The 25586-nt window shown below is 31.5% G+C and overlaps 1 protein-coding gene and 1 long non-coding RNA gene across 18 annotated transcripts in view; one reads left to right on the top strand and one right to left on the bottom strand.

The window, feature by feature from the left end:
• The window catches only part of LOC134700398 (single-stranded DNA-binding protein 3-like), a 78736-nt gene that overhangs the window by 28034 nt on the left and 25116 nt on the right, over positions 1-25586 (top strand). For 15 of the 16 annotated variants that reach the window (XM_063561786.1, XM_063561791.1, XM_063561788.1 and 12 more), the window contains exons 7-10: positions 1563-1649; positions 2162-2227; positions 21626-21700; positions 22758-22812. In XM_063561786.1, coding sequence (XP_063417856.1) covers positions 1563-1649; positions 2162-2227; positions 21626-21700; positions 22758-22812 — 283 coding nt within the window. The remainder of the gene's footprint in view (positions 1-1562; positions 1650-2161; positions 2228-21625; positions 21701-22757; positions 22813-25586) is intronic. The other variant, XM_063561794.1, reaches the window with a different exon arrangement.
• LOC134700402 (uncharacterized) lies at positions 1529-20037 on the bottom strand. Of its 2 annotated transcripts, XR_010103866.1 has the most exons (4): positions 19861-20037; positions 18678-18922; positions 3679-3776; positions 1529-1872 (listed from the first exon to the last, which is right to left on the bottom strand). It is a non-coding gene; the product is annotated as an uncharacterized LOC134700402 (long non-coding RNA). The 2 variants fall into 2 exon arrangements; XR_010103865.1 differs by lacking the exon at positions 19861-20037 and having other exon boundaries at positions 18678-19499.

Genomic DNA, 25586 nt, shown 5'->3' with positions numbered 1-25586 from the left:
ATAGAAGATTAAATGAGAGGTTTAATGAAATTTAGACTTTCCAATGGCTGTATGTGTGTAGTGTAAAACAAAAAACATTAATAAAGAAAGGAAAGGGTTTATAAGTTTAAAAATAGTTTTTAGAAAACTAAAAATTGGAATAAATCAAATACTAGATCAGTCAGCACATGACCAAAGGGGAATAACTCCAATTTTAAACAAGGGAAGTAATTGTTCTGGTTATCGGTTCAATATTATAGAATTGAATGGGATAGTTAATGGATTAATTTCTTAACAAAATAAGACACTTATGAAAAAAATTTAATTGTATTTAAGCGCATTTTAAGCATATAAAAGCAATCAGTGATGCATAGCTTGTATTTCATTTTTTTCAACTATATATTATTTTTCAAAAGAAAACTAAAACAGAATAGATACCAAATGATTGTAAAAAAAAACCAACTTTATGTTTGTACATGTACATGCTTATAAATCTGTACTAATGAAACCACCACATTATTCTGGGCTATGCTGAGCTATGCTGACATTTAAAACAGTTCTATTCAGTCAGGAAAGTGTTAATCAAGTATGTGTTTCACAAAATGTTTACAAAAACTTCAAATTTGCATGATTCAAAAGGAGTATTTACTCATCTCATCAATTATCAATTCTTAACACTAAAGACATTTTTGGCTGAATGTTAAGGTTTAAGATGTTATCCATTTTTGTTGATTTTATTTGTGAAGTTTGCAAGATAGAAACTTATTGTTATAAAGAAAAAAAGGAGATGATTTACAATTTGGAATAAGATTTTTTATGTGATGCATTAAAAATTTCATTGTTTTTAAAAGATTTCCTGACTTGTGTGAATTCAATCTTTTCTGGTCTGACTGATAAGTTTTGAGGATATGGCAGTTGGCATTTTCAATTTTGTCAATGGAGAACGCAGAATCTACCACACTAGTCTACCCATAATATTGCAACAAATATCAACTCTTTAAGTCTTTGTAGTTCAATTTTCAAACATTAAATTGTAAGATTTGCTGAAAATATAATTATCTTGAGTGGATAAAAATTGTAATCAACAGGATCTGGTAGAATATTTTCTCAAAACATTTTCTTATCAACCAGATTAATGGGTTGTGATTTAAAAAATATTAGTATGGGTATGATCATTACAAAAATCTGTTTGTTTGTGTGTCATTAGCTGTTTATTATGTTTCTCAATGGGCAGAATTCCTCAGACATTTGCACTATTGCTATTGCCGGGTATTGCTAACAAAGCTGTTCGAATATGTGCTCAAAAGATCTTTCACATGAAATTAGTATAATTTGTCACCTTCTACGATATTTTACTTTCTGTATGAAAATACTCTTTCCTGAGATGTACATTTCATGGCATTAGCAAGAATTTACTCATTTCATTCTTTAATTTTCAGATAACAGCTTAAAACAATCACTTTATTTCCTTAATGAATAACATCAATTTCAACATCAGGTTGATTTCTTTTATCAAATATTATATGTCATCTTGAATATTTCCCTGTTTTATGTTCTCACAGTTTTGTTTTATATCTTTTCAGAATCCAGCAGCACAGAGTCCGTTAGGACAAATGCCCCCACAGGATGGAATGCCACCAGGGGGGCCAATGCCTCCTGGTTTTTTCCCTGTAAGTATTTTTCTTCTTCCATTCGTTGTTGATAAAACACATTTGATACACAAATTTCATCTATCATTTCTCATCAAGACATCCCATTTACATAAGCTGTATAATAAAGGCATGGGAGACAACTCTGCTTTCCTTGTTATATGTATTAACTTTTGTGATGGTGTTAACTCCCTTTGTATGCAAAATTCCATAATATTCTGTTCTGTGCTGAATGCATGGATTCCTGTTTAAAAAATAAGATAATATAAGTCTTTTATCTTGAAACAAGAATTTATATAATTTCATAGCAATTATCTTATAAGTGTGTGTGTTTGTGTGAAGTAATATGGTTATGGTGAAAGTTTTCAGTAATACTAAATAAGAAACTAATTTGGGCTTTATAAATATCAAGGGGCTAGATTAAAAAGTTTAATTGATTCCATTTAAAATGTCACATTGTATTGCCTAAAAATTGACTGCACTAAACTTGCACTAAAGCACCATCAAATAATGTTGGTCCCTTGTATTGGTAGCCGCCAGCATCACAGCCGTCCCCCCATTCACAGCCTCCTCACCCCCCTATGATGGGGCCAAATCAAGTGAGTAAACAACAATGTATACATTTCTATACATCAGTGTTGTCACATCTTGTTGTTGCCTCTTCTATCATCTTACAAGCAGCGAAGTGGGAGTTGTACTTTACGACAAATCAATTTTACAAAAATTCAAAAGAGAATGACAGCTTTGAGAACTTATGTGGAGTGACTTGTGGCTTAATTGTACTTGGATGAGAACAAGGAACATCTATGTTTACATGTACCAGATGCTGTCATAAAAGATCAGATCCACTTATGAAATCCAGTTTATTTGTTTCATTAAGGTGGTACCTAACACTTCAGGGAGATAACTCTGTAAAATCAGCAGAATGTTTTAATGACGTTATGTTGTAAAGGGATTATTAAGCTTCTCAATGATCAAAATAAGTTTTTGTCAAACTGCTATATAACCAGTGTAATTTTTTCTGATTAAACGGTTGGTTCAAATTAATTGAAATTTTTATATTTTTGTCAAAGGGTCAAAGTAAATACTTTGTCAAAATTTTAAGAAAATTAAACGAGCCAAATCAATTTTAGGTCAGGTGTTGGGTACCACCTTAAGAAAAGGACCAAGTGTGTTACATTTTCTTTTGTTTTTGTACATGAATCTGTTTGAGAAAAGACTTAGTCTTACTTATGACCAAGATGGATTTATAGGCACTAAAGCTAGGATGTTTCTGCTGACTTTGACACTGAACCTGCCTACAAGAAGGTTGTTGATACAAAGTAGACCAAATTAGCTGTAGTCATTGGTCACACCACCATTTTGAAATAACTTCATATTTTGTAAAATTGATTTGTGGTAAAGCTTCAACTTCGGTTCACTGCCATATTTTACTATTCATGCTTTTTCCTTATGTAGATCTTGAAAAAAAAATAGTCATTCCATTCTGTTTATATTTTCTGTCACTTAAAACAAACCTTTTAATGTTTATATTTTTTGGATTAAAATATTATTTTGTTAATTATTCAAAATTTAATATTATATATTTCTCAAATTCAAATCATCTTACTTATACCACCAGCCATACTGGAAACAAGATGCACTTGAAAATACCAAGAAATACCAAATATAATAATTAATTATGAGCATTTTTATTGTTTTTTTCACTTTTCCATTCCTTTCTTTTTCATAAACCTTTTAAAATTTAACAATTGCTATTTGCTTTGTGTGGAAATGTATCATTGTTGTCGTAGTTTACTAAAATTTAACATTTCTAACACAATGGGAGATAACTCTATTTGACTTGTAACATATTTAAAAGGGGAGGCAACTCTGTATACCTTAATTATTATTAAGAAGGGAGGTAAGTTATTATATTTTATCAGTTGTATTTATTATTACCATGAAATTCAGTTTAAGAACATTTGACTGGCCACAAGGTTATAAATATACAAGTATATTACAAAAAGAAAATTATAACCTTATACTATAATATGGATTAATAAATTACCTTTTCTTCTTATTTGTAACTGGATCCAGAAAATATCCTTTTCATATTGCAGAAGGTTGATCCTGTTCATATTCCAGAAAGTATCCTCTTCATATTTCCTATAAAAAAAATTATAAGAAAATAATTTCCCTCATCTCATCTGACAAGTATTATATGCATTGAGATTGCCTATAAGATTTCACAGGAGCTATATTGTTACAAAGTTAAGCCTTTTGATCTAATCGAGTCTGACAGGTGGTATTGAATTTTCAGTCTTTTATCCTCAAGTTTGCATGTAATGTCAATAGAATTCAGTGGAAGGTTTTTAATAACTGAATCATCTGGTTATTTATTGTACATTCAAAATCCTTTGATCTCATTTATCAACCAAATAGGTTTTATACAGAGAAATCTTTCACACTAATTGCAAAGTAAAGAATTTTGTGAAGGTTTTCCTAGCCCATTATTGATCCATTCACTTGATATATGTATCACAATGTGTCTTAATTCCTGGTGGATTCTGATTTGATAGTCTTAATTCCTGGTGGATTCTGATTAAATATTTTTTTTATCATCTCCGTTTTATTATTTTATTTATTACAGATTATAATGAAAATGTATGAAATGAAATAAAAAATATCATAATGTGTTTCTTATATTGTTTTATTATGTCTTGAACAATTATATTTTTTATGTATATGAATGCTCATGCAGCTTATGAATATCTTATAAACTTTTATTGTCTGTATCATGAAGCTTCGAGAAAGTCTCTTTTAAAAGAATCTGCATTTTTAAACCACACACATAGAAGAGCAAATAGCTAATATACAAATAACCTGAGCAAAAACATAGATGATGCCTCAACACAAGAACAGACTGTTTGTTCCAGCAATATTTTGAATAATTGTGCATCTTATGATTCAAACATATAATTTGCAAGCTAAAATTCAACCCAATTATATCTAATGTTAACTTTTCCTCAAAACCACTCTGAAAGCAACTGAGATGGACAGTTCTGACAGTAGCACTAAAAGTCATCAATCTTTATAAGGGTTCATAGACATTAGTTAAAATCATGACACATTAAAAAATATATAGGATGTGAATATTTGAATTCATGCAGAAAATGAAACAATACTGGAATATAAAATCTCAACCATGGCACATCATATAAATAAAAGATGCAGGGTTATATGTCAATGAGACCATAAAACATCCAACACAGAAAATATCACCTGAAAACAAAAACATGTAACCTTTTACAGTAGGCAATACTCCAATACACATCAATATCAGACAATATTTGTTGGCAGCTATAAATTGAAGACCTGTCAAGACAAAATGAGCTGGTTTTATCAGAATTGAATTGATATGGGTTGTAATAATTTATATTTCAATATGTGAACATGAAACTGTTTTGTTAATTATAGAGGGTAGATAGATAGAGAGAGAACTGTGATTTCAAAATACACTTAGGCAACATATAAATTCACTTAGATATATTACTACTGAGTAAATATTAATGCATGATAATGGTCATAAAATAGCATTTAGTGGAGTTTGATATCAGGGTCTTGTCAAGTATTCATTTATAGAGACTACAACATGGCTTGTAATTGATGTTACATCAAAAAGACATTGCGTTGCTTTGTAGCACTTAGATTTAAGTTGTATGAACTAATTACAATTTTTTGTATAGGTTCTTTGAAGTAGAATCCTACCAGATTTAACAGCTCTGACAAGGAAGAAATAATCTTTATTTAAAGTAATCAGAACTTTTTCCACAAAACTTGAAAGAAAATCCATTTGAAAAAATAATTGGACCTGTGTAATTCTATTAATGGCAAATCTATAGGTTCTCAGTATAAAAGGGAAGACCTATGAAAATGTATGAACACATCAAAGATTTTATTAATCTGATATTAATGAATGGAGATGACATCTTGACTAGAATTATCTGTCTTTTGAATGATAGGACTTAAGTCAAGCAAAAAAAACCTATCAGATATTTGAATGATTGTATACGAGATCCATCAACTTTAAAGCTAACTGCATCACGTTTAAGTTGATATTCTGAACTGAAGTTGTTGTCGAGTCCTCATATTATTATTATGTAATAATTTTATCGAGTACTTTTATTTATCTATTCTCCTCTCAAATTTCAATCATAATGCCTTATGATTGAATTTTGAGAGGAGAATGGTTAATTATTTTGAATTGGTAAGGATGGGTTGGTTTCATTAAAAGATATATGCATACATTGTGGACACATGTTTAGGTTGGTGGTTAATTTGTCAGTTCATTTACAGAATTAAATTGGGAGTTAAGTTTGAGAAGTTGCATGATTTGAATTGAATGGGAAAGGATGGTTTGCTTTTAAGTGTATATCAGTTTTGTTTAGGACAAAAACATAGTTTTTTTTCATCTGAAAACTTGAAAAAGTTTGAAGGCACTTTCTTTGGAAGTCCTTTGTATAGTTGAGTTGATACTGTTTAGTTGATTGACAAAGTTAGAATGTCCTGATGATGTCAAGTTGAGAGTCTTCATAATAAAACATAAGAAGGGATGGAAAGGCAGTCAAAAATCAGAAAAAAATAAACAAACCTTGATTGGACCAGCTCTAGATTTGCCTCTGTCTGACAGATTTGTTACTTGGGCCTCAAGTTTGCAATGAGTATTACTTTGATCAAAGTCCTTGAACAAAGTATCCTTAACAGGATCCAAAAGGTCAAATTAGGTGGGAATGTCAAGGTCTAGATCAAGGCCACATATAGACACACTGTTTGAAAAGGAAAAATATAGGATTAATATGGTTTATAACATGATGGTAATAGTTGCTCTCCATCAAGAGACTTAGCTTTATGTTGCAAATATAGTTAGAATTTTGTCTTGGAGATGAAGTTTATTCTAATTGCCTGATAGGAAAAGTCTTGCATCTCAAGTTACATATCTATTTGTACTCTAGGTAAATTCAAGTTTGTATGTCATCGACAAACATCCAAACATATCAGGAAATAGGAATAAGCACTAAGCAACTTGTTACACAATTTTTGCTCTCTAGACCGATGCATGAGACTTGATATCAAATAACAGTTGCCATCAAGTGCTTGTTTTGCCAATATCTATAGATTATTTAGGAATTAATTACTATGCATACAGCTTTGTGGAGGAGGTAGTTTGTCCAATTAAAGTTTACATGACAGCCCATCTGCATATGGTTCTAGCTTTATTGTATAATGAGAACACAAAGGAAATGGAGTTCCTGTTGTTAAAACCTTAGATGTCAAACTTTTACCTGTAATTGATCACAAAATGGCCAGAGTCTTGATCGGAAAGTAGGTTTTGTCATTAGAACATCATAATGGTATTTGTCTGGCATTCCTACTCAAAGTTGGAAAATTACACAAGTACTAGTACATTGTTGTAGTTTGGAAGTAGAACAGACCTCGTAGTACTGATAGGGAACATAATGGATTTGTAGGAGAATTTAGTTTCTCATAGGCAGAAAAAATGTCAAACTTGCACAAATGTGTTCCATTCAAGGTTTTGAGTTAACCATTGCATATGCTTGTCCTTTAGAGAAGTCAAATATATGAATAAAATTATGATTTTTTTGTGAACTATTGAATTTTGGGGTTTTAATCAGAGAATGGTTTGAACTTTGATGTTGATCATAACCTTGTGGTGTAAATTGTATATTGGGAAAAGGAAAAAAAATGGTTTAAGTATGATATATGATCCGAGAAGTTTTTTCCCCATATCAAATGTCATTAAGCCACATCAAATCGTAGGAAAGGCTGTCAAAATAGTGAAGATCCAATAGATTTTTTTCTTGTGAAGGATACCAATCTTTCAACACATCCTTAAGAGATTGGCCCAGAACACAGAGTATATTCTACTGAGTTTTATGAAATGTTAGTTTATCACAAACAAATGCATTATTAGTTTTAAATATTGCATGCATGCCATTTAAAGAGATTAATTATCTTTTGAAATAGTTTTGTTGTTAGGGAAGAAGGAAATGGAATTATTAAATTGGTCAGAAAATGTTTCATTTGTTCTTGTTAAAAGTAAATTTTCCATGCATTTATTGTTTGGTTGCAAGGTGTGTTTGAAGTAAAAGGGTTTGATAACTTTGTAACCAGTTAATTGTACAAGAGGGCAATTGTTAGTTATGGTCTTATCTGGTGTTTATGACGGAGGTTTAGTAAGGTAGTTATAGACAAACTATTTGATTTCCCTTGAATACGAGAGACCTTTGGAGATGCTTGAGGGTTTGTAATCCCAGATTACAAGTTACAATCTTCAGTAAACCAGCACTGTAAATATTTAACAGCAGAACTCTTTGCTGTAATAAACAAAACACTTTTTCTTAATTTTAGAGGGAGAAAAAAATGAATCACAAATATCCTACAGTAAATAACCTATTTGTCCAGTCAAGGAAATGAAGTTTTAATCATGTAGTAGTCAAGAAAGGTCAAGGTCACAAGATAGTTTGGTTCAAGGTCACAATCAGGTTATGATCAACAGTTCAGTCAAAAAGATTTTGATTAATTAGTAGTCAAAATTCAAGGTCACAAGTTGGTTAATTATGAGAGCCATAGAAAAAAGTCAGATAAGTTTACATGTTATTTGGTCTTAGTAGACATCAGGTCAACTGAAGATAAATGAATCATTTAGAAGTCAAAGGTCAAGGCTTCAAGAAAATTAAACATACAAAATGTAATTACTGTCATATACTCAGACTAAGATTATGTTCACCAATCATTTGGACTTGGTGCAGTTCAGGGGGTTACTAGTTTTACTTTCTATTTTATGAGAAAGATCAGATATCTTCCTTGTTTAAAAAAAAATCAGCAGAAATAAGAAAATTATTTGGATAAAAAGTTAAATGTTTAAGTCCTGAGGTGTTACAACCCTCCCTCTAATGATATTCTTTTAAACCACATAGATGTCTTATAATCTCAACATCAACAAAAATTCTTAATCTCGCCCTACAAAATGTTTCTAGATCTATGCCTGCATTTTGATATAGAGAAATATGGTTGTCAGCCAAATGCATAGAGAAATGATCATTTGATACAGACTACTCAATATGAGAAGAGTGTTTCAGATAAAGTGCTAAAATCTGGCACGATACAAATCCGACCACAAATCATTTCAGTTTCTATTAAGATTCATAATATCGTTTTATGCTTAGATGTGTGCTAGGATTACAAATCATGAAAGCTGTATGTAAATTGCTATACCATGTGACAACAGACAGAAATTACATTTATATCAAGAACAAATAAATCTTCTAGTTTTTTTGTCAAAACCATCATATATAAAATTCATAGCAACCAAGGAACATTAAGTTTCTTTCAAAAAAGTCGTCTGAAGATATGGGTTTATTATATCATAAATATTACACTAGGTTTCTTTTATATTTTATTGAAAAACGACTTTATCCATGCTCTTAGGGAAAAGAAAATTAATTGGATGTGAAACTTGAAAGGGATCTGTGTGTAGTTATATTGGAAAGAATGTTTATGGATGCAAGGGTTTTGATTCAGGACTGGATTTTTCTTTGATGAATGATGGCACATACATTGGAGGCCGAAAGTTTAATTTGCAATACATGCTTGGTTAGACGCTTTCCGTTTTCTTGACAAGCTACTTAACATGTTTAATTCATCTATTCACTTCAATTATTGTTGAATCAGAATACTGTATTGATCACAGTGACATATCTGTATACATTTTGAATCTCATTTGAGACTTCATGATGTGTAATTTTTTTCTTGCATAGAGAATTGACCATTTTTTGCAGACACAATGTTCAAATATTATTTTGCTCAAATTGGATGTTAACTTTTTAATGTTAACACTTAATTTCTTGCAGTGTAACAGCTGCAGGATGTTAAAAAGATAAAAGTCCAGATTTAAAGCTTGCTTGAATCTAAGACTTAGCCAGCTGGATGTAGGATAACTGTTCACATTTCACTAGATATTTTCAAAGCATTTTTTTTATCAAGATTGTGACATTCCCATGGTGGCCATTTTGGAAAATATTAGAATTATTTTTTATAATGGGTAAACATGAGTTATTGCAGTGAATAATTATTTTCAAATTAAGTTATGGAGTAGTAATCATTAAAAATCTAACACACTATCCCATCTGCAAAACACATCAGCCCTAGACTATGTTTATGACATGTTAATGCAATCTTGATTATCTCTCTGAAAATTTGTCAGGTTTTGGTAATTGGATTTGCTGTTTTTGTATGACAATTTCTACTTGCAGATGATGCACTTTGAAAACTTTAAAGTTTTAATATTACTGGTATGTGGTTCTTACACCATTGACTTTGGTCAGTATCTTAAATCTGGTGACAAATTCATCAATGATTGGATGTCAAATTGAAAGATTTGGGAAATGTTTTATGAAAAAGTGCCATATTATGGAAAGGAAAAATGTTTGGTTCTATAACTCCCGACTGTGAATAAAATTCCTATTGATATGAAAACCGTCTTTTTCCTTAGGGCTTTAAAGCTCTAGAAAATGCCTTTTTGTCTACTGAGTAGATCCTGCTTCAATTATAAGTCATCTATGATATGTTTGTATGAAAATAAGAATATGCTTATGATTTCAAAATATTAACTCTCAACCAGTGATGATTAATTGACATAGATGTTAGCAAATATAGGCACACTACCTATTATTAAACACATTGAATTGGACTGGTGTGAAGCAGGATTTTAAACTATTTCAATCATAAGCTGTATATTTTATTTAATTGTAACACTTCCGGATGTTTTAGGGTAAACTTTTGATAAATCTTTGCTATCTGAAACAGCTGTAGTCAAGAAAGCACACAAGTTTTCAAGCATCTCTGTGAAAGGCATATCTTGACAAATTTTGGTAGTGTACTGATCTTCAAAACTTAAACAAATCTATAGATCTGTCTAAAGACCAGATATAACACAGGAGTGATATACAGAATGTATTTAATTCACATACTTCAAAATAACAAATTTTTTGAGGTCATAGAGCACAGGCACTTGTCTCTGTAAAAAATCTTGTATACCTAAGATTTTTTTTACCAGAGACAAGTGCCTGTGATATTGAGCTGAACTATTTGGTATACATTTCACTCCTCGTCAAGAACAAAAGGCTACTTCAATTCTCAAGAGATTCATCTGTCAAAAGATTACAGTAGCCTTTGTGACGATAAATTATTGTATTATTTACTGTATACAGATAATGTTTAAGGAAGAATTCTCTCTTGTTTCTACATTTAAGTAGAAATGCAAAAGTTTGAATGGCACATGACTTTGAGGTCAATCATGAGGGACATAGTTGGAAGAATGAAAACAGAAAAGTAGAAAGTTTCTGTTTGGCAATATATACCTGTTTTCTTGGGTAATATAGAATGGAACTGCCAAACGATTCAATGAAAAAGAATTGATGGTAATAGAGAATACAGAATATAATTGTCATCAGTATGAATGGTGTGAAATTTTAGCAGTTAAAGGTCACTGTATGGCCCTCGACAATGAGCAAAACATGTATTTTCAAGTTTATTGAAATTTACATCCAAATATCTTCCAATTATGAAGTAAAATGCACACTTACTAATTTGGGTTCAATCCAAATCCACTCAACCATACAAGTTCAGATAATAGACAATATTCAATGGGCTTGTTGAATTGTTTGGTTCACCAAATCATTTTATAAAGTGATAGCCTTGCATCCAACCACTCTATTTTGAAAAATTGTGATTCAGTAACTTTTGGAATAGATTCAGCCTCTGAAAAAGTACTAAATATAAATTTATCAGAGGCAGTTTGAGATCCTCAGTGTCTAAAATGAGCTGGTAATTGATTATGCTCATATCATGCTGTGTGGGTGAACAATGCACCTAGAAATGTATCAGTTAAATTGCAATATTATGTTGACTTTATCATTATCTACATAATAAAACTCTGCAATCATACTACATAAAAATCTTCAAAAGATTGCTTTTATCCAAAACCTCAAAGGAATTTAAACCTTAACTGATAGTTCTTTTAAAGCTGTACCTGGTGTAAATAAAATCTGCACATTCGCAAGTCAGCCTGGGGTTATGCAACAAAGTAATGTAAAAACACACAAAGCAATTTAATTTGAAATTGGCAAAAAGAAAGAGTAATTTAAAATAAAGGTGTCTTGTCAACAGAAAATTGCTTTCAGATGATCGTTTTTTCAGTGGTATAATCGTAAAAATAAAGGTTTTGCTAGTATTATTGAAAATCGAGCAATGCACTAGTTCTTTCATACTGTAGACACTTTAAAAGTTGTGTTTGCCCAAACATAAAAATCTGAAGTCAATTTCACAAAAAAAGCTTTCTACTATGATTGGTTGTAAGTCATGATCAATTCAGTATACTTACGATCAATCTTAGTGGTATGCTTTTTGTGAAACTGATTCCGAGAGCTCTTTTCAGAAATAATCTTGCTATGGAAATTGATCAAAAGTTACATTGAAATGTTCATGACTTAAAAGTATTTTTTTCTCCCAAGATTTTTATGGGAAAAGAGTTGCTAAACTGCTAAAAAACAAATTGAGCAAAAATCTATACTGTAACATAAATAATGTTAACGAAATTGGTGTTCCTTAATGACCCAAAGATAGATTGTTTATTACATCAAATCACACAAGGGTCATACCAATGCATACTGCCAAAGATCACTTAAAGACAAGTATATCAAGCTGTGCGCAACAATCAAATGTTGAATATAAGTTGGAGTTTGGTCAGATAAAGTAACAATATTTTTAACAATTTTTTTGGCGATCAATGCATTTGAATGGCAGCATATAGTTGGAACCCCCCTTTACTCTGGGTTTGGAACCCCCCTCTTTTTAAAATGGCTGGATCCGCTCATGGTTACACAGTGTTGCTTAAACATTAAAATCATATTAAAGACGATGTTATTCTATTCACAAAACTAGAAATTCTTCCCTGCATCACTCAAAAGTATGAAGTATTGTCAAGGTTGCAAAAACCAGAAATGGAGCGCAAGTAGATCACCATTATTTCTGAGATTGATTGGAGGATTTGCTAGCATTTTAGGACTTGCTGGGGTTCTTCACTGCAGCATATGTGCCCCTGCAAGACCTAAAAATAGGCTTTCAAATGTCTGGACAATGCCTCACAGTTGAAAGATGCGAGGGGGGGGGGACGTTTTCCAAACATCAGAGTATCATTGTACATGCAAGGGTAATCTTTACCACCCTATTGCTGCAACAGAAGCATAAAATGAAGAAAGTTCTGAAATAATAAAAACAACACATGATGTTATACTGCTTTGGATCTCACAAAAAAGGTTTAGTTCAGCCATTTTAAAAACGGGGGTCCTAACCCAGGACAAAGGGGGGGGGGGGGGGTTCCAATAACATGTCCTCATTCAAATGTATTTGATCATCAAAAAAAGGGGGGTTCCAACCCCCTAGAACCTCCCCCCCCCCCCCCTCTGGATCTGCGCCTGACAGTTCTGCCAATGATATCCCACAAAACCAGTAAAGCTGCCATAAATCTTGTAAATTTAGTAGAGTTACTTCAGCATGAATTTTAGATGCAGATCTGTTTAAATCTCAAAAGACAGAGGCATGATTTGTATTTAAAGAACATACTGAAAAAAGAAATGAGGTCTGCCTGAACTTGTGATTGAGGTTTTTTATAATAATTATTCCAGCTGAAAAGGGCATGTGCAGAACTAATCTAGAATGTATTTTTTTTACCTTTATGAATATTGATTTGAAATAAAATGAAAGAGAAATAGTTCTGCCATAACAAACAGTAGTAATTAGAACAGTAAAACAGCTTGAGATCTCATAAGAGATATATCTGAAACTGATTGCTATTGCATAAAGATGGTGAACTACAGTTGATTGCATTGGAGAGAGATGTTAACTAGAACAATTATGGAAAGAAAGAAAGACAGGACTTAAACTGGCAAGCCGCTTGAGAGAAATCTTGACTATTTTAACTCTTGTTATGTAAAACGAATCTTGTCTGCTTTACATGCATGCAGCAAAGAAAATCTTGAATGAATACTTTTCTAGTTGTCAAAGAAGTTTGGATAGGCTTGTAAAGTCTATTCAGGAATGCATGTATTTCTGAAATGAAGATGACACAAACATGACAAAATAGAAAACTGATTCAATTAAAAAGTCATTTGACTTAGACAACTCTGACAGAACTACTACATGGGCTAGACTAAAGAGGAATCTAAAAGACTTTTAAAGTTTTTTGATGGAGTTGCAATGTTTTTGATGAAAACAGAAAAAAAAAATTGAACTGCTAGAGTTCTGACCGTTTAAGCACTTCAGGAAGTTGTAGGAGAAATGTTAACTGCTTTTGGTTACGCTTAGGAAAAATGAAACTTTAGAAACTTTTCAAGTCGTGTATATGCAGAGAAAAACTGAATGCCTTTTGAAAACTAATACCTGAATAACTTGACTAACTGGGTTAGATTCCAGAAATTATGCAGCTGAATATGTTGACCTACTTAGTTCAGTCATTTCAATTGCTTGTATTACATAAAAGGGAATGGAAACTATGTAACTGAAGTCCCACAATAAAGTCATTTGGACTTGACTGAGAAATTCAAATAATTTGACATATTAACTCTATATTTTGTAACAAGATAGAAAATAGTTTGCCAAAAAAAATAACTTAATCAAGAAATTGTGATGTTTACTAATTTGAATTCAAAGAGAGAGAGTTAGTAGCAAAACAGTTTTCAGCTTCTTTCTGTTTATAATGAAAAGATTAAAATTGATATTTTCTGTTACCGCTGACTTCAAAGTTAGTCAATCAAGACTTCTCTTCATTCCAATGATAATGAACAATTACAAGCTATCTTTTCTCATCTTGAAAGATAAGTTTTGTACAATCCTGATAACTTAAGAGTTATACCTGTAAATTGACTTTTTACGAGTTTTCGTTAATTACTCGCATGCAACAAATGTTAAAATGATGATGGGTAAAATAGCTGGCAATAATTATCGAAAGTTGGATGTAGTTGTTAATGACTGATGGAAATATCTTCGATTGCAGTTCACTTATATCTACAATAAATGTCAAATTTGGAAGGAGAAAAAATAGTGATTGCCAGGTGTAAACGATACATTTAAACATTTAATTAACGATAATGGTTAGGGAGGAAAATAAGAACAGGTGTGAAGGCAAGAAAAGCAAGAGAGAATACAGATAGCATGTGTAGTACAGACGTGTCTTAGACATTGGCAGATCTGCTGATTTAGATTCCGTCTTTTAAGACTAGCACGAAATTTACATGCACAGCCAAATTTGAAATAAGATTCCAGTTAATTTATGCTCAAAGGTCAAGTCATTTTCATTCCGTTGGCTATGATATTCAGAATTTTTCAACTTGACGGTGACCAAGTAGATTTTCCTACTAAGACTGAATTAAGTTTAGTCTAGAAGAATCTTACTTGGTCAAGTTGCAAAAGACACTTTTACAGACTGCTTAGAATTTTTATATCATAAAAGTTTCCATTTGAAAAAAAAATGTTGGATAATGAGTTTGTAAGTCTCAGGATAAAAAACAATGAATAATACATTTGGACATTATTTATCATTGCTCTCTTGAGTGTGGATAATATTTCATTTCTTTATGGTTATTAATTGAGATAATATTCACAAATCTTTTCAAAAGGTTTGTGAAAATTTCATGTAGAGTGTTCATTGGAACAAATATAGTATACAGAAATTTTTACAAAGCTTACACAAGTTTATGTTATAGTGGTTTTTTTAGAAAATATATGGTAAACAAATTTTGATTAAGTCAACAAAAATTGAATTATGAGTTTTAATTATATTAATTATTCACTGCAGATGTAATTTCAGTATGTAAAGAAATATGAAGATAGTATTTTGAAAATAAATTAAAAAAAAATTGATTTAGTAGTTAATTTATTCAGCTTGTTTTGTCAGGTGCATGAACATAGTGTTGGTTAGAATGTAAATTATAGAAATTATGACATGGACAATTAATTAGAAAAAGTATTGAAAAATACAGAAAGACTAGGCTTTTGTAACAGTTACCCAAGACATAATGAGGGGAGTAAAGGGGGGTATCTGCATGCAAGAACGTGAAATAAAATTGCCATTTCACGATGAATGAACAATAGAAAAATTCTTGCACGTTGATATTTTGACTGATTTCACAAAACACTGTGAATAACTAACCTTTTTCATCAATGCACTTGAAATAAAAATGGCAAAACACGTTGCAAGAAATTAACCCTTTACCACCCTCCATAATGATGAATACAAATATGGCTCCAACATGTATGAAAAATGGAGAAAAAGTATCCTTTAATGTGGGTCTTCTTAATCAGATATATCATTAGATCTGCACTTTATGGTACATATTGAATAAGATGGGTTCTTTTATGTTGCTTTTATAGTCTGTTGCCTATAAAAGGAAATGATAATGAAGGAAAATTACTTTTGGTCCCTTTGGAAAGATCATTGCAATCATGGCAGACCATGTATTGTCGAGGTGCATTTTTTTTTATAAAGACAGGAGTAAAACTCTTGATTATCCAAGGAATAAGACAATTGACACAGTAACAGATTTTCAAAAGTCCTTAAGGAAACCTGTCATATAAACAGAAAGTTCAAAATGATTAAAGAAAAACTAATTGCCAAACTATTACACATTTCTGCTCTGAAACTAATTGCCAAACTACTACACATTTCTGCTCTGAGGTACATTTAGCTTTCAAGCAAATTGTGACCTGAAATCAAAGAATGCTTGTTGCTTAATGTCCAGTAACAAATATTTCATGCATATTCAGTATAGGAGAGATGATGAAATCCAAGTTTTACTGGGTGAACTGGATTAATAAACATATTTATCAGTAAAGCAATATTTCTTCTTCAAATCTTTGGAAAGGTTAAGATCCATCACAATAAGCTATGCAACAGCTGGATTGGATATGAAAGCTTTTGAAGTATGATTTTGATCTATAGAGCCATCATTAGGTCGTTTGTCATCTTCATAATCAACAGTTACATAAAAGAATTCAGAGGCAGAACCCTACACTGGTTCTTATGTTTAACATAGAGCTCATAAAACTTAATTCTATGAGTTTGTGAAATGTTTAATCTTATTAGAAGTCTTTATCAGTCCATTCATTATCACTGACATTTCAGTTGATGAATTGTGATATAACATATTAAAGTGTTTATTATAATTTACAGTATCTTAAATGTGTAATTTAAAGCTTTAAAAAGGCGATAACAAAGCTGAAAATTGAAAATTCTGCATTTAAATATGATGCATATCTCTAGGCAAATGTTGCTGTCAAACGCACCCTATGTACACTAATGTTTTAAAATATTGATAAAATTGTTGAAAAATGATAGAATTTTATGATGGGGTTTGGTAGAATTAATTTAAACAAATCTCCAGGGAGTAATATTATCAGAAAACTGTTTGGAAACATGACATACTAGGAGTATAAATTGAAAATGTTATTGGCAATACTGAATATTAGATTTTTAATAGGGTAAAAAAGGGGGATTGATCTTGGGTTGGTTAACAGAAAATTTGGATCTTGTGCTGCTCTTAGCGGACAATACTCCTCCCCAGATGATTTTTTTGTCACTTCTTTATATGAGGTGGCATAATGCAAAAGGCTTGGCTAAAACAGTGTTTATTTCAATAACAGGAAAGAAACAAGGTCTAAATCCTTGATATAACAGACCTTGCAAGAACCTTGTGGGTACTCAAGGTAGTTAAAAACCAGTCTCATCATTAGTCCATTATATTCCTTCAAATTTAGTGGGTTCCCTTTATTTTAACTTGGTATATTATGATATATATTTGGGATTGGACCCCACTCAGGATTCACCAGTTGTTGTTATGATATGAAGGAGGTTAACCGCAGGACTTTGTTTAGTGGTAATTATATATCTTAATGAGAGGTACTTAAGGTACTTTTTAAACAAGTAGTAAGATGTATTTGGTAAGCAGTTCAGTAACATTAAGTTAAGCTAAATGTCAAGCTATGACAGTTTTATAGCTTTGTTTAGACAAAATAGTTGTAATGTAATTAGGCCTTCAAAAAGTGTAGCGGCTACTAGCCCCAAACAAGTCTAAAGTGAAAAGAGGCCAAACAGATGTGAATTTAAGTAACTGCACCAATGTACAGCTGTACTGAAGATTTTTTATTGAAAACCCATGAATGCTTTAAACATTCATCTACATTTTGATTTGCAAAATGTTAGTATTGTTGCATAAGTATGAAAATTGCACCTTGGATGGATTGGACTTTTTTTCATACACCCACATTTGGTAAATTGGATTTCCCAATCAAAATTTTTATTACCGGTAAAGGCATTATCGTGGGACAGTTTCGTGATAGGATACAGTGAACATATCTAGATTATTGATGCATCCAAATGAATTAGGTTTTGTTATTTAAGTAACAATTATATAAATAGCAATAGATTTGCACAGTGGCAAACAATAGAAAATCCAGCAACAGTTACCATAAATAAGTCAACTTATGGCATTAATGAATAGTTCTTCGTTTCTCAAAAAAATAAAAAAAATTGCTGAATTTACGCTGGAGGTCAATAAAGAGGTCCATAACACTGTTTTTACAGTGACACCGTGACAGGATTTTCTGCTTTGCTGTTTGCCCTTTCAGATGAAAATCTGTATAATATAACAGGCTATTTTTATACCTACCTGACACAAATTTGGCTAGTAGGAGTAGGTTTAAATTTAGAAAATTTATATATATACATAGTTTGCATAGGTGACATAGTTACTGTAATCAATAAGCTGATTTTTATCAGTTGATTAGTACATTTTGGTGTTTAGATGAGAAAAAAAACGATACTTATGTCAGTACATGCAAAATACTTCTTATGAATATAAGTTGTCTCATTAACTTGATGGTTTTCTGTCCCATCATCTTTTTCATTAAAAGGATAATAAAAAATTGTCTTACCTGAAGGCCGTGCTATCTCATTAAATCTTCAGAATGTAATCCTTGAAAGCATTTTGTCAGATTATTACATTACTGATATATATATAGATCCAAGTAGAATCAAATTCCATATTATAATTGAATATATATTCCAAATAGAAACACCATTACACAGCTCCAAGGAAATTACACTCTTTAGAAAATTTTAGACACATTTTCCTTCTCCAATGAATACTGTCACCAATTCCGAGCTGGGTTTGTTAATCCTGTGGTAAAAATGAAATGAAATTTAGCTACCATTATTATGCTGCACAATAAATTGCCCTCAGGCTAGCTACATAATGAATCTACGTTTTAACCTGATATGGTTTATGTTCAAAGGTACTCATTATTAATTTTAAGCACAAAAACCAATTTCTCTTGGAAAAATTACATGTAATTCATCAAAGCAAGAGAAAATAGATTTTCCTTGTTTGTTTATCTGGTTTAGCGATAAAAAACTTGAAAGGCAACTCCATGTGATCAACATACAGAAAAGCTGGTTGCATGTTAAAAATACATAATGACTTGTTTAGTTTCCTTGCGCCAGGTATGTGACTGACTTGAGGTGTTCGGTAATGATAGGGTAACTTTCTTCACAAGTCGCTCGCTCTACTTAGAAGTTGGTTCATTAATCATTTCGAGGATGATCCTTGTCCCAAATTGAAGAGCCTTTCAACCCACTAATATTAATTTTACAGGCTCAAGTGGCCAATTGCCCATTGTGGAATACGACTTTGCATTTAAATTTCTTTTTATGCTTGGCTGTTCTTAAATGTGTAGCAGAATCATTTCACGAAATTAGAAATGTACACTTCAACGTCTCTTTTGAAAAACTTTGACATTTTTATGGATTCGTATTGGATAATTTATCATAATACACACCTCTTTTAAACATGTGTTTGTGCAAGACATTTAAGACTCTTGTAGAACATTTTAAGTGATTGCTTTTTCAAACGAAATGATTTAAGCCTTTCAAGTGAGTAAAAAAAATGAAATTGAATTTCCGATTTTGCTAAAAGCTTTCAATGTCATAGTTTAATATGATCTCTTAAAATCTATTTTGAAGAGAGATTGAAGTTTTCTCAAATATTGAACATTTAATGGTCATAATAAAGAATAGAGAGTTAAAGCTGATATTTGTTGAAAACTAATAAAAACCTACCTTTGTCTAACTAATATGATCCATGGAAAATGAGAACCTGTCAACTAATTTAATATGTCATGCAAAGCAAGAGTGGAATTTCAATCTAATCCAGAAGGAAATAAATCAAGTCTCCTTTTGTACCTAGCATGGATTCACTTGTATACTTGTACAGAAAGCTTCTTTGTGTAATTCAATTGGGGAAGTGTTCGGTTATAAGAATAATATGAATTAATTTCGTTTTTGGATTCCCAACAGACTTATAAATAGATTGGTAATTGTTTGCGGTATTTCGGGGGGGGGGGGGGGGGGGGGGGGGGGGGGGGGGGAAGTAACTACAGCTAGAGAGAGTTTACTAACTGCACTTTTCAAATGTGTAGATTTCATTACAGCTATACATGCAAAGCATGTAATTCCCATTATAGTAAGTGAACCTTCATTATATAATGTGAGAACTATTACAAGTAAGGGACCCTTCACTTAATAATACAACAACTATTATACTTAATAAAAATATTAATTTCACCAAAGATCATCTTGCAGTACCAGACAATATTTCAATAAATGGTCTGTTGATAGAAGACAACTGGTGCATTTACTGGCCCGGTAGCTTATCGAAAAGAAAAATCTTGAAGGCAAAGTTGTCCTTAAAAAAATATTTGTTTGTTCACATAATTCCATGGACTTGGCTTGTAATTGTATTGGAGTGTGTTTCAAGTTGCTGACAGAATCCAAAAACAAAATTATATTTGATCAGAAAATTTGAATTAATGATTTTAATATGCCTATAGAAGATTCTGTCTGTCTGATGTATCACAAAAATTCTTCATTAAGTTGAAAATGTCAAAGGGTTAATATATATTGGGACTGTAAGTTCTAGGAAAATCTAATCTTCTCATATTAATATCATCAAAGTGCATGGATTTTCAGGGAAAAAATAAATATCTTCAAAATTAAAACTTCAAATTTATCAAGATTTGAAATATCGGTGATAGATGATAGACACTTATGCTCAATCTTAAGAAAAGATAGCAAAGAGCTCAGATTTTGTTAGCAGAATGCAACGTTTTTCATTTAACTCCAACAGTGCACATGTAATCTTCATCAAAAATCAAAAGAAGTAAATGTTCTATACTGCTTGTCAGTCTTGAGTAGAATTTGGATCTATTTTGCTACTTTTTCTAAGCATTCACAGGTGATAAAACTTCGCCGACATGCCTGTATTATGTAGTGTTATTTGTGTTGAATGCTAAACATGTTTCTGTATACCTTTAGATGTTAGGATTGTCGTTTCATCATATTAATCATAACTACCTTGATTGAAGAGAAAACACTACATATCAGCTGTCTATAAATTGAAAAGTGTTTTTTCATATGTGTCTTTAATTTGCTTAGAAATATTGGAATGAATTGTTATGTAGAAAATGTAGAAATATTTTTAGGTGGGTGGGGGCAGGGGGAAGGTGATTATGACACAGTTTTTGACCTTATTCTTTCTTGTCTTTAACCTGAAGTCATCTGAAAAGTTTATAAGTATACCTTTCACCAAATCAATGATGGCTTGTAACAATATAGCTGCATTCTTCCCTAAAGTTTCAAGTAGTAAAAAGGCATAAGAAACACTAGAGGTTAACAGGTCAGGTAGTTAAAAAGTAAAAGGGGTATGAGACTTTCTAAAACTTTATGAACTTTGAGGCAAAAAAAAAATCATGATTTAAAAAATGTAAGTCATATATGCTAATATTTTAGGCTTGTTTCATTATAAACTGCTGTCTTTCTTTTTCAGCCATTTATGTCCCCACGATATCCAGGTGGCCCACGAGGGCCTGGGCCAGTGCGGATGCCACCAAATGATTTTAATGTAAGTATTTTATATATCCTATACTTAAAAGTTGAAGGAATTTGAAGCCACTTAAGATCTTTCTGGGAAGCAGATAAATTGTTAAAATTGAGAATGAAACTTGCTTGGGTTTTCACAAAACAGTTCAAATAGTGGACTGAACTTTCTAACAACTAGTAAATTGTAAATACTTATTTGAAGTACACAGAGTAAATCAAAATAAGTCTTTCCAAGAACCATAAAATTGTAAATACTTATTTGGCGTACACAGAGAAAAGCAAAATAATAAGTCTTCCTAAGCTGATCATGAATACTAGATCTCTCCAAGTCGCGTAGTACAAAAGATGGTTTACGAGAGGTTGTAACTTGTAAACAGTTGTTTAGTGGAGAGAGCATAGTTAATCAAAAGATACATGTCTGGTTTACTGACAAGAGATTTCTTACTCAGTCAGTCATCCTATAATTACTCCAAATAGAGATATCTATCAGTCTAACCGGGACTAGTTCATTCTCTTATGGGCATTTGATTGTAATCAAATTCTAGTGAAATAAACAGCTGTGAAATAGCATGCTATTGATTCAAGTCCACTGCCTGTATACTGTCTGAAGTTAATAATTACATAATTACATACAATAAAAAACAGATTGTTCAAAGTGACTTTTGATAGAAAAAAAAGAATCTATTAGTTAATTCTGTGTTTGTTTGATGAATGTTATATAACATGCATATATTGAACCTTCATTGGTCTGTAAAATCATTGTTTACATATTTGCTATGACATATAAAATATGCATAAAAGTTTTCCAACATCAGAAAAAAAGCTATGCTTTGATCTTCAAAAAATGTTGGGAACTTGAAAAGTATCTATTTGCATTGAGAATGCTGTACTGAATGTAGCTTTCATTTACATAGGGGTCCCTTTACTTTAAGGTTATGATTTGTTTATAAATAAGGTTAAGTTATGTGATGTTCTTGGTTTAGGGTTAGGTTTTGTGAGGTAGAGTCAGGGTTAATTATAATAAAGATTCGTAAACTAAAAGAAGTTTTGAATTTAATGAAATATTATATTTTTTGTAGCCACCCGGAGGAGGGGGAGGTCAAATTCCAATGAACAGTATGGATTCTCGGCCAGGTAAGTTCATATCACCTCAATAGCAAGGTTAAGGGAGTTCTATCCAGAGATGCTGTTGAAAGCATTGAACAGTTTAAGTTTATAACCTGTATGGCTTATTGTTAGTCTGCCATGGTTTGTGTAAATGAACATAATAATGGAATAATTAAGTAAGTTCATAAATCAAGAACCAGCACTAGATAAGGTTCTAGTCTAGATTCACAGATTAGTTTCAATTCACAGATAAGGTAAGTTAGCAATACATAAAGCTGAGCATCAAATGAACAATTTTAAGCTACCACCACCCAAAGGATAGAGACCAAAATCAAAATCCTCTCAATTTGAAAATTTTACAATATTAAAACTTTACCAATCTAGTCAAGAATTTGTGAAAATTGTTTTATAGCAAATGAGAAGATGTGATGTAAATATCAAGATTAGATTTTAATACAGCATTATAAATGAGTTATACAGTAGTAATATTTTACAAAGGGTTAAAATATTCAATAGAACATATTAAACTTTATTTTTCTGCATTTATATTGTCACTGAATTAACTTTTGATAGTCATCAGCACTCTTCCCCTTTCTCTCTTATTTAAGATTTTATTTTTTACAAAATAAGATCAAATGAAAATGAAAGAAAAACAATTAGGTGAACTTGCCTGTGTCATGATGTATTCCACTGATGTTGTATGATCTCACTATATCATTGATGACAAGACGTGATCATCACTTGACACTCGTAAATTCCCAACCTAATTGAACCAATTCTAACCATTGTCAGTCTTTACTTTCACTTTCTAGCTTCTCTCCATGGAGTATCTTTTCTTCCTGTAGACATAAAATACAAGAAGCAAATCAATTAGTCCTGTTCTTTATATCTGTCTTATTCTTGCCTCAATAGGCCTTCACAAACACCAGATAAATCCTATATGAGAGTTTTTGATGCCAAACGAGAGTAGCATTGGATTGTGAGTGAAGATTTCAATTATAAAGAATGCCATTAATACTCCATTCTTATCATCGGTAAAGTGATTGAAAATCCTTAGAACTAAAACCCATTTGTTTGTCTCTGATAACTGCAGCTGAAATGTGTTGAAAACATTTAAATAAACGAATCTCGTTTCCTGATCGGTAAAGCCCTGTAGCTGTTCATGTCACTTCCAACTACTGTTCAAATGATAGAAACTAAGAGAATCAGGAGTGCTTCATTGGAATTTTTTTATAGTATATATAAAAATCTGATAAACATTTAAAAGTTTCAAGTTGGTGATGTTTTTTACATAGTGGGATTTCTTAATACCCTTAATGAGAATCTGTTATCCTGGTGTAAGCTTTGAAAACAGCTTTTGTAAAGATTATATTGAGAACGGGGCATTTATTATCCATGAAAAGTAGACTGATTGTTTATACAGAGATGAAGGGGATGTAAGAAGTTTGTTAGTATAGTAATATACAGAATTGTTTGTCTGGTGGTTTATAGACAATGGACATCTGTTTAGAAGCTAATAGAAGTGTTTCATGTCTTCTGTAAAGAAGATTAATATCATCAAGAAACTTTTCCATTCAATATTATTCTTGGAGTATTTATTTTCTTCTTTGATTTGGTGGTTGAAGGCTAATTATCAACAAATAACAAATTTTCTTTAGGCTTCTTTGCTTAATTTGTTAGAACCATAGACAAAAGTACTTGTGAAAATAAATATGTTTGCTGTTTTTGAACATTTTGAGAGAGAGAACATGTTTTGTGTGGTTTAGTTGCTCTCTTTAATGTATATATGATTTCCTTTTATTCATATTTCAGAGGAGTTTGTTTTCTTGTCTCATTCTTGTTTGTAATCGTACCCCTTCAATGAACTCACTCCCTGGGCTTATCCTCAGCCAGTTCTAGCTGATAACAGAATTGATTGATACCGTTGCCAAAACCATGTGAGAGAACATCTTCATGTCATTTGGTTTTCAGAGAGCTGCTTTGAAACATTGTTCTTCTCGAAACTCAATTTACCCAGCTCTTTATCAATAAACAGACAAAATCATGTCTCCCAGCAGACATAATTGCATGTCCTGTTTCAGTAATTGTTAGTTTTTTCGTAATGATCGAGTTACAAAATATTTGCTGAGCCTTTAAATTGGAAAAATATCTCTTCTTTATAAAATGTTAGTGTCAGCTCAGTTTGAATTGCCAAAACACATTTGTTAAATTATAAACTATAGTCTTACCAATATTTCTTTTCCTGATTGAATTTTAAAGTTGTAAGCGGTCTCCTTTATATATTGGAGTTTGAAATAAGATAGTTTATATTATAGAGACCCCACAATCCATTAGATGAAATAAATAGCCTTATACACAAGCCAATCTAAATGTAAATAGTTCTAACAGTTTGCCTATAATAACCCATTACTTTTACCCAATGTTTGATGAAGATAAATTGACTTAAACAAAACTTATCTTTTTTTCTTTCTCCTATAAAACTGCACATCAAAGATGACTGGTTTTCGTTCAGACATTTATGATTCTGGTTACTTTATTTCTCAATTAATAAGCTTAAGTAGTAGTGATAAACTGGTTGCTTATGTCCATCAAACTTACTTGGTCTATAATGATCAGGTTATTATAACGAGATATTCAGCCTTTTTATTATCCAACTCTCTTTCACTGCCAATGGGTTTGTACAGAATGTTGAAAATGTTAGTATTCTAGTAGTTTTTGTATCCCAATTTTGATATCAATTCCTATGGAGGTCTTCCTTCTTCTCTCTTTCACTGCTAGAGTTCATATAGAATGTCAAAAAT

The sequence above is a fragment of the Mytilus trossulus genome, unplaced genomic scaffold (genome assembly GCF_036588685.1).
Source record: "Mytilus trossulus isolate FHL-02 unplaced genomic scaffold, PNRI_Mtr1.1.1.hap1 h1tg000138l__unscaffolded, whole genome shotgun sequence".
In the NCBI taxonomy this organism is placed as follows: domain Eukaryota; kingdom Metazoa; phylum Mollusca; class Bivalvia; order Mytilida; family Mytilidae; genus Mytilus; species Mytilus trossulus.
Note: the sequence above shows the minus strand (reverse complement) of the source record. Positions and strands in the feature narration are given on the sequence as shown.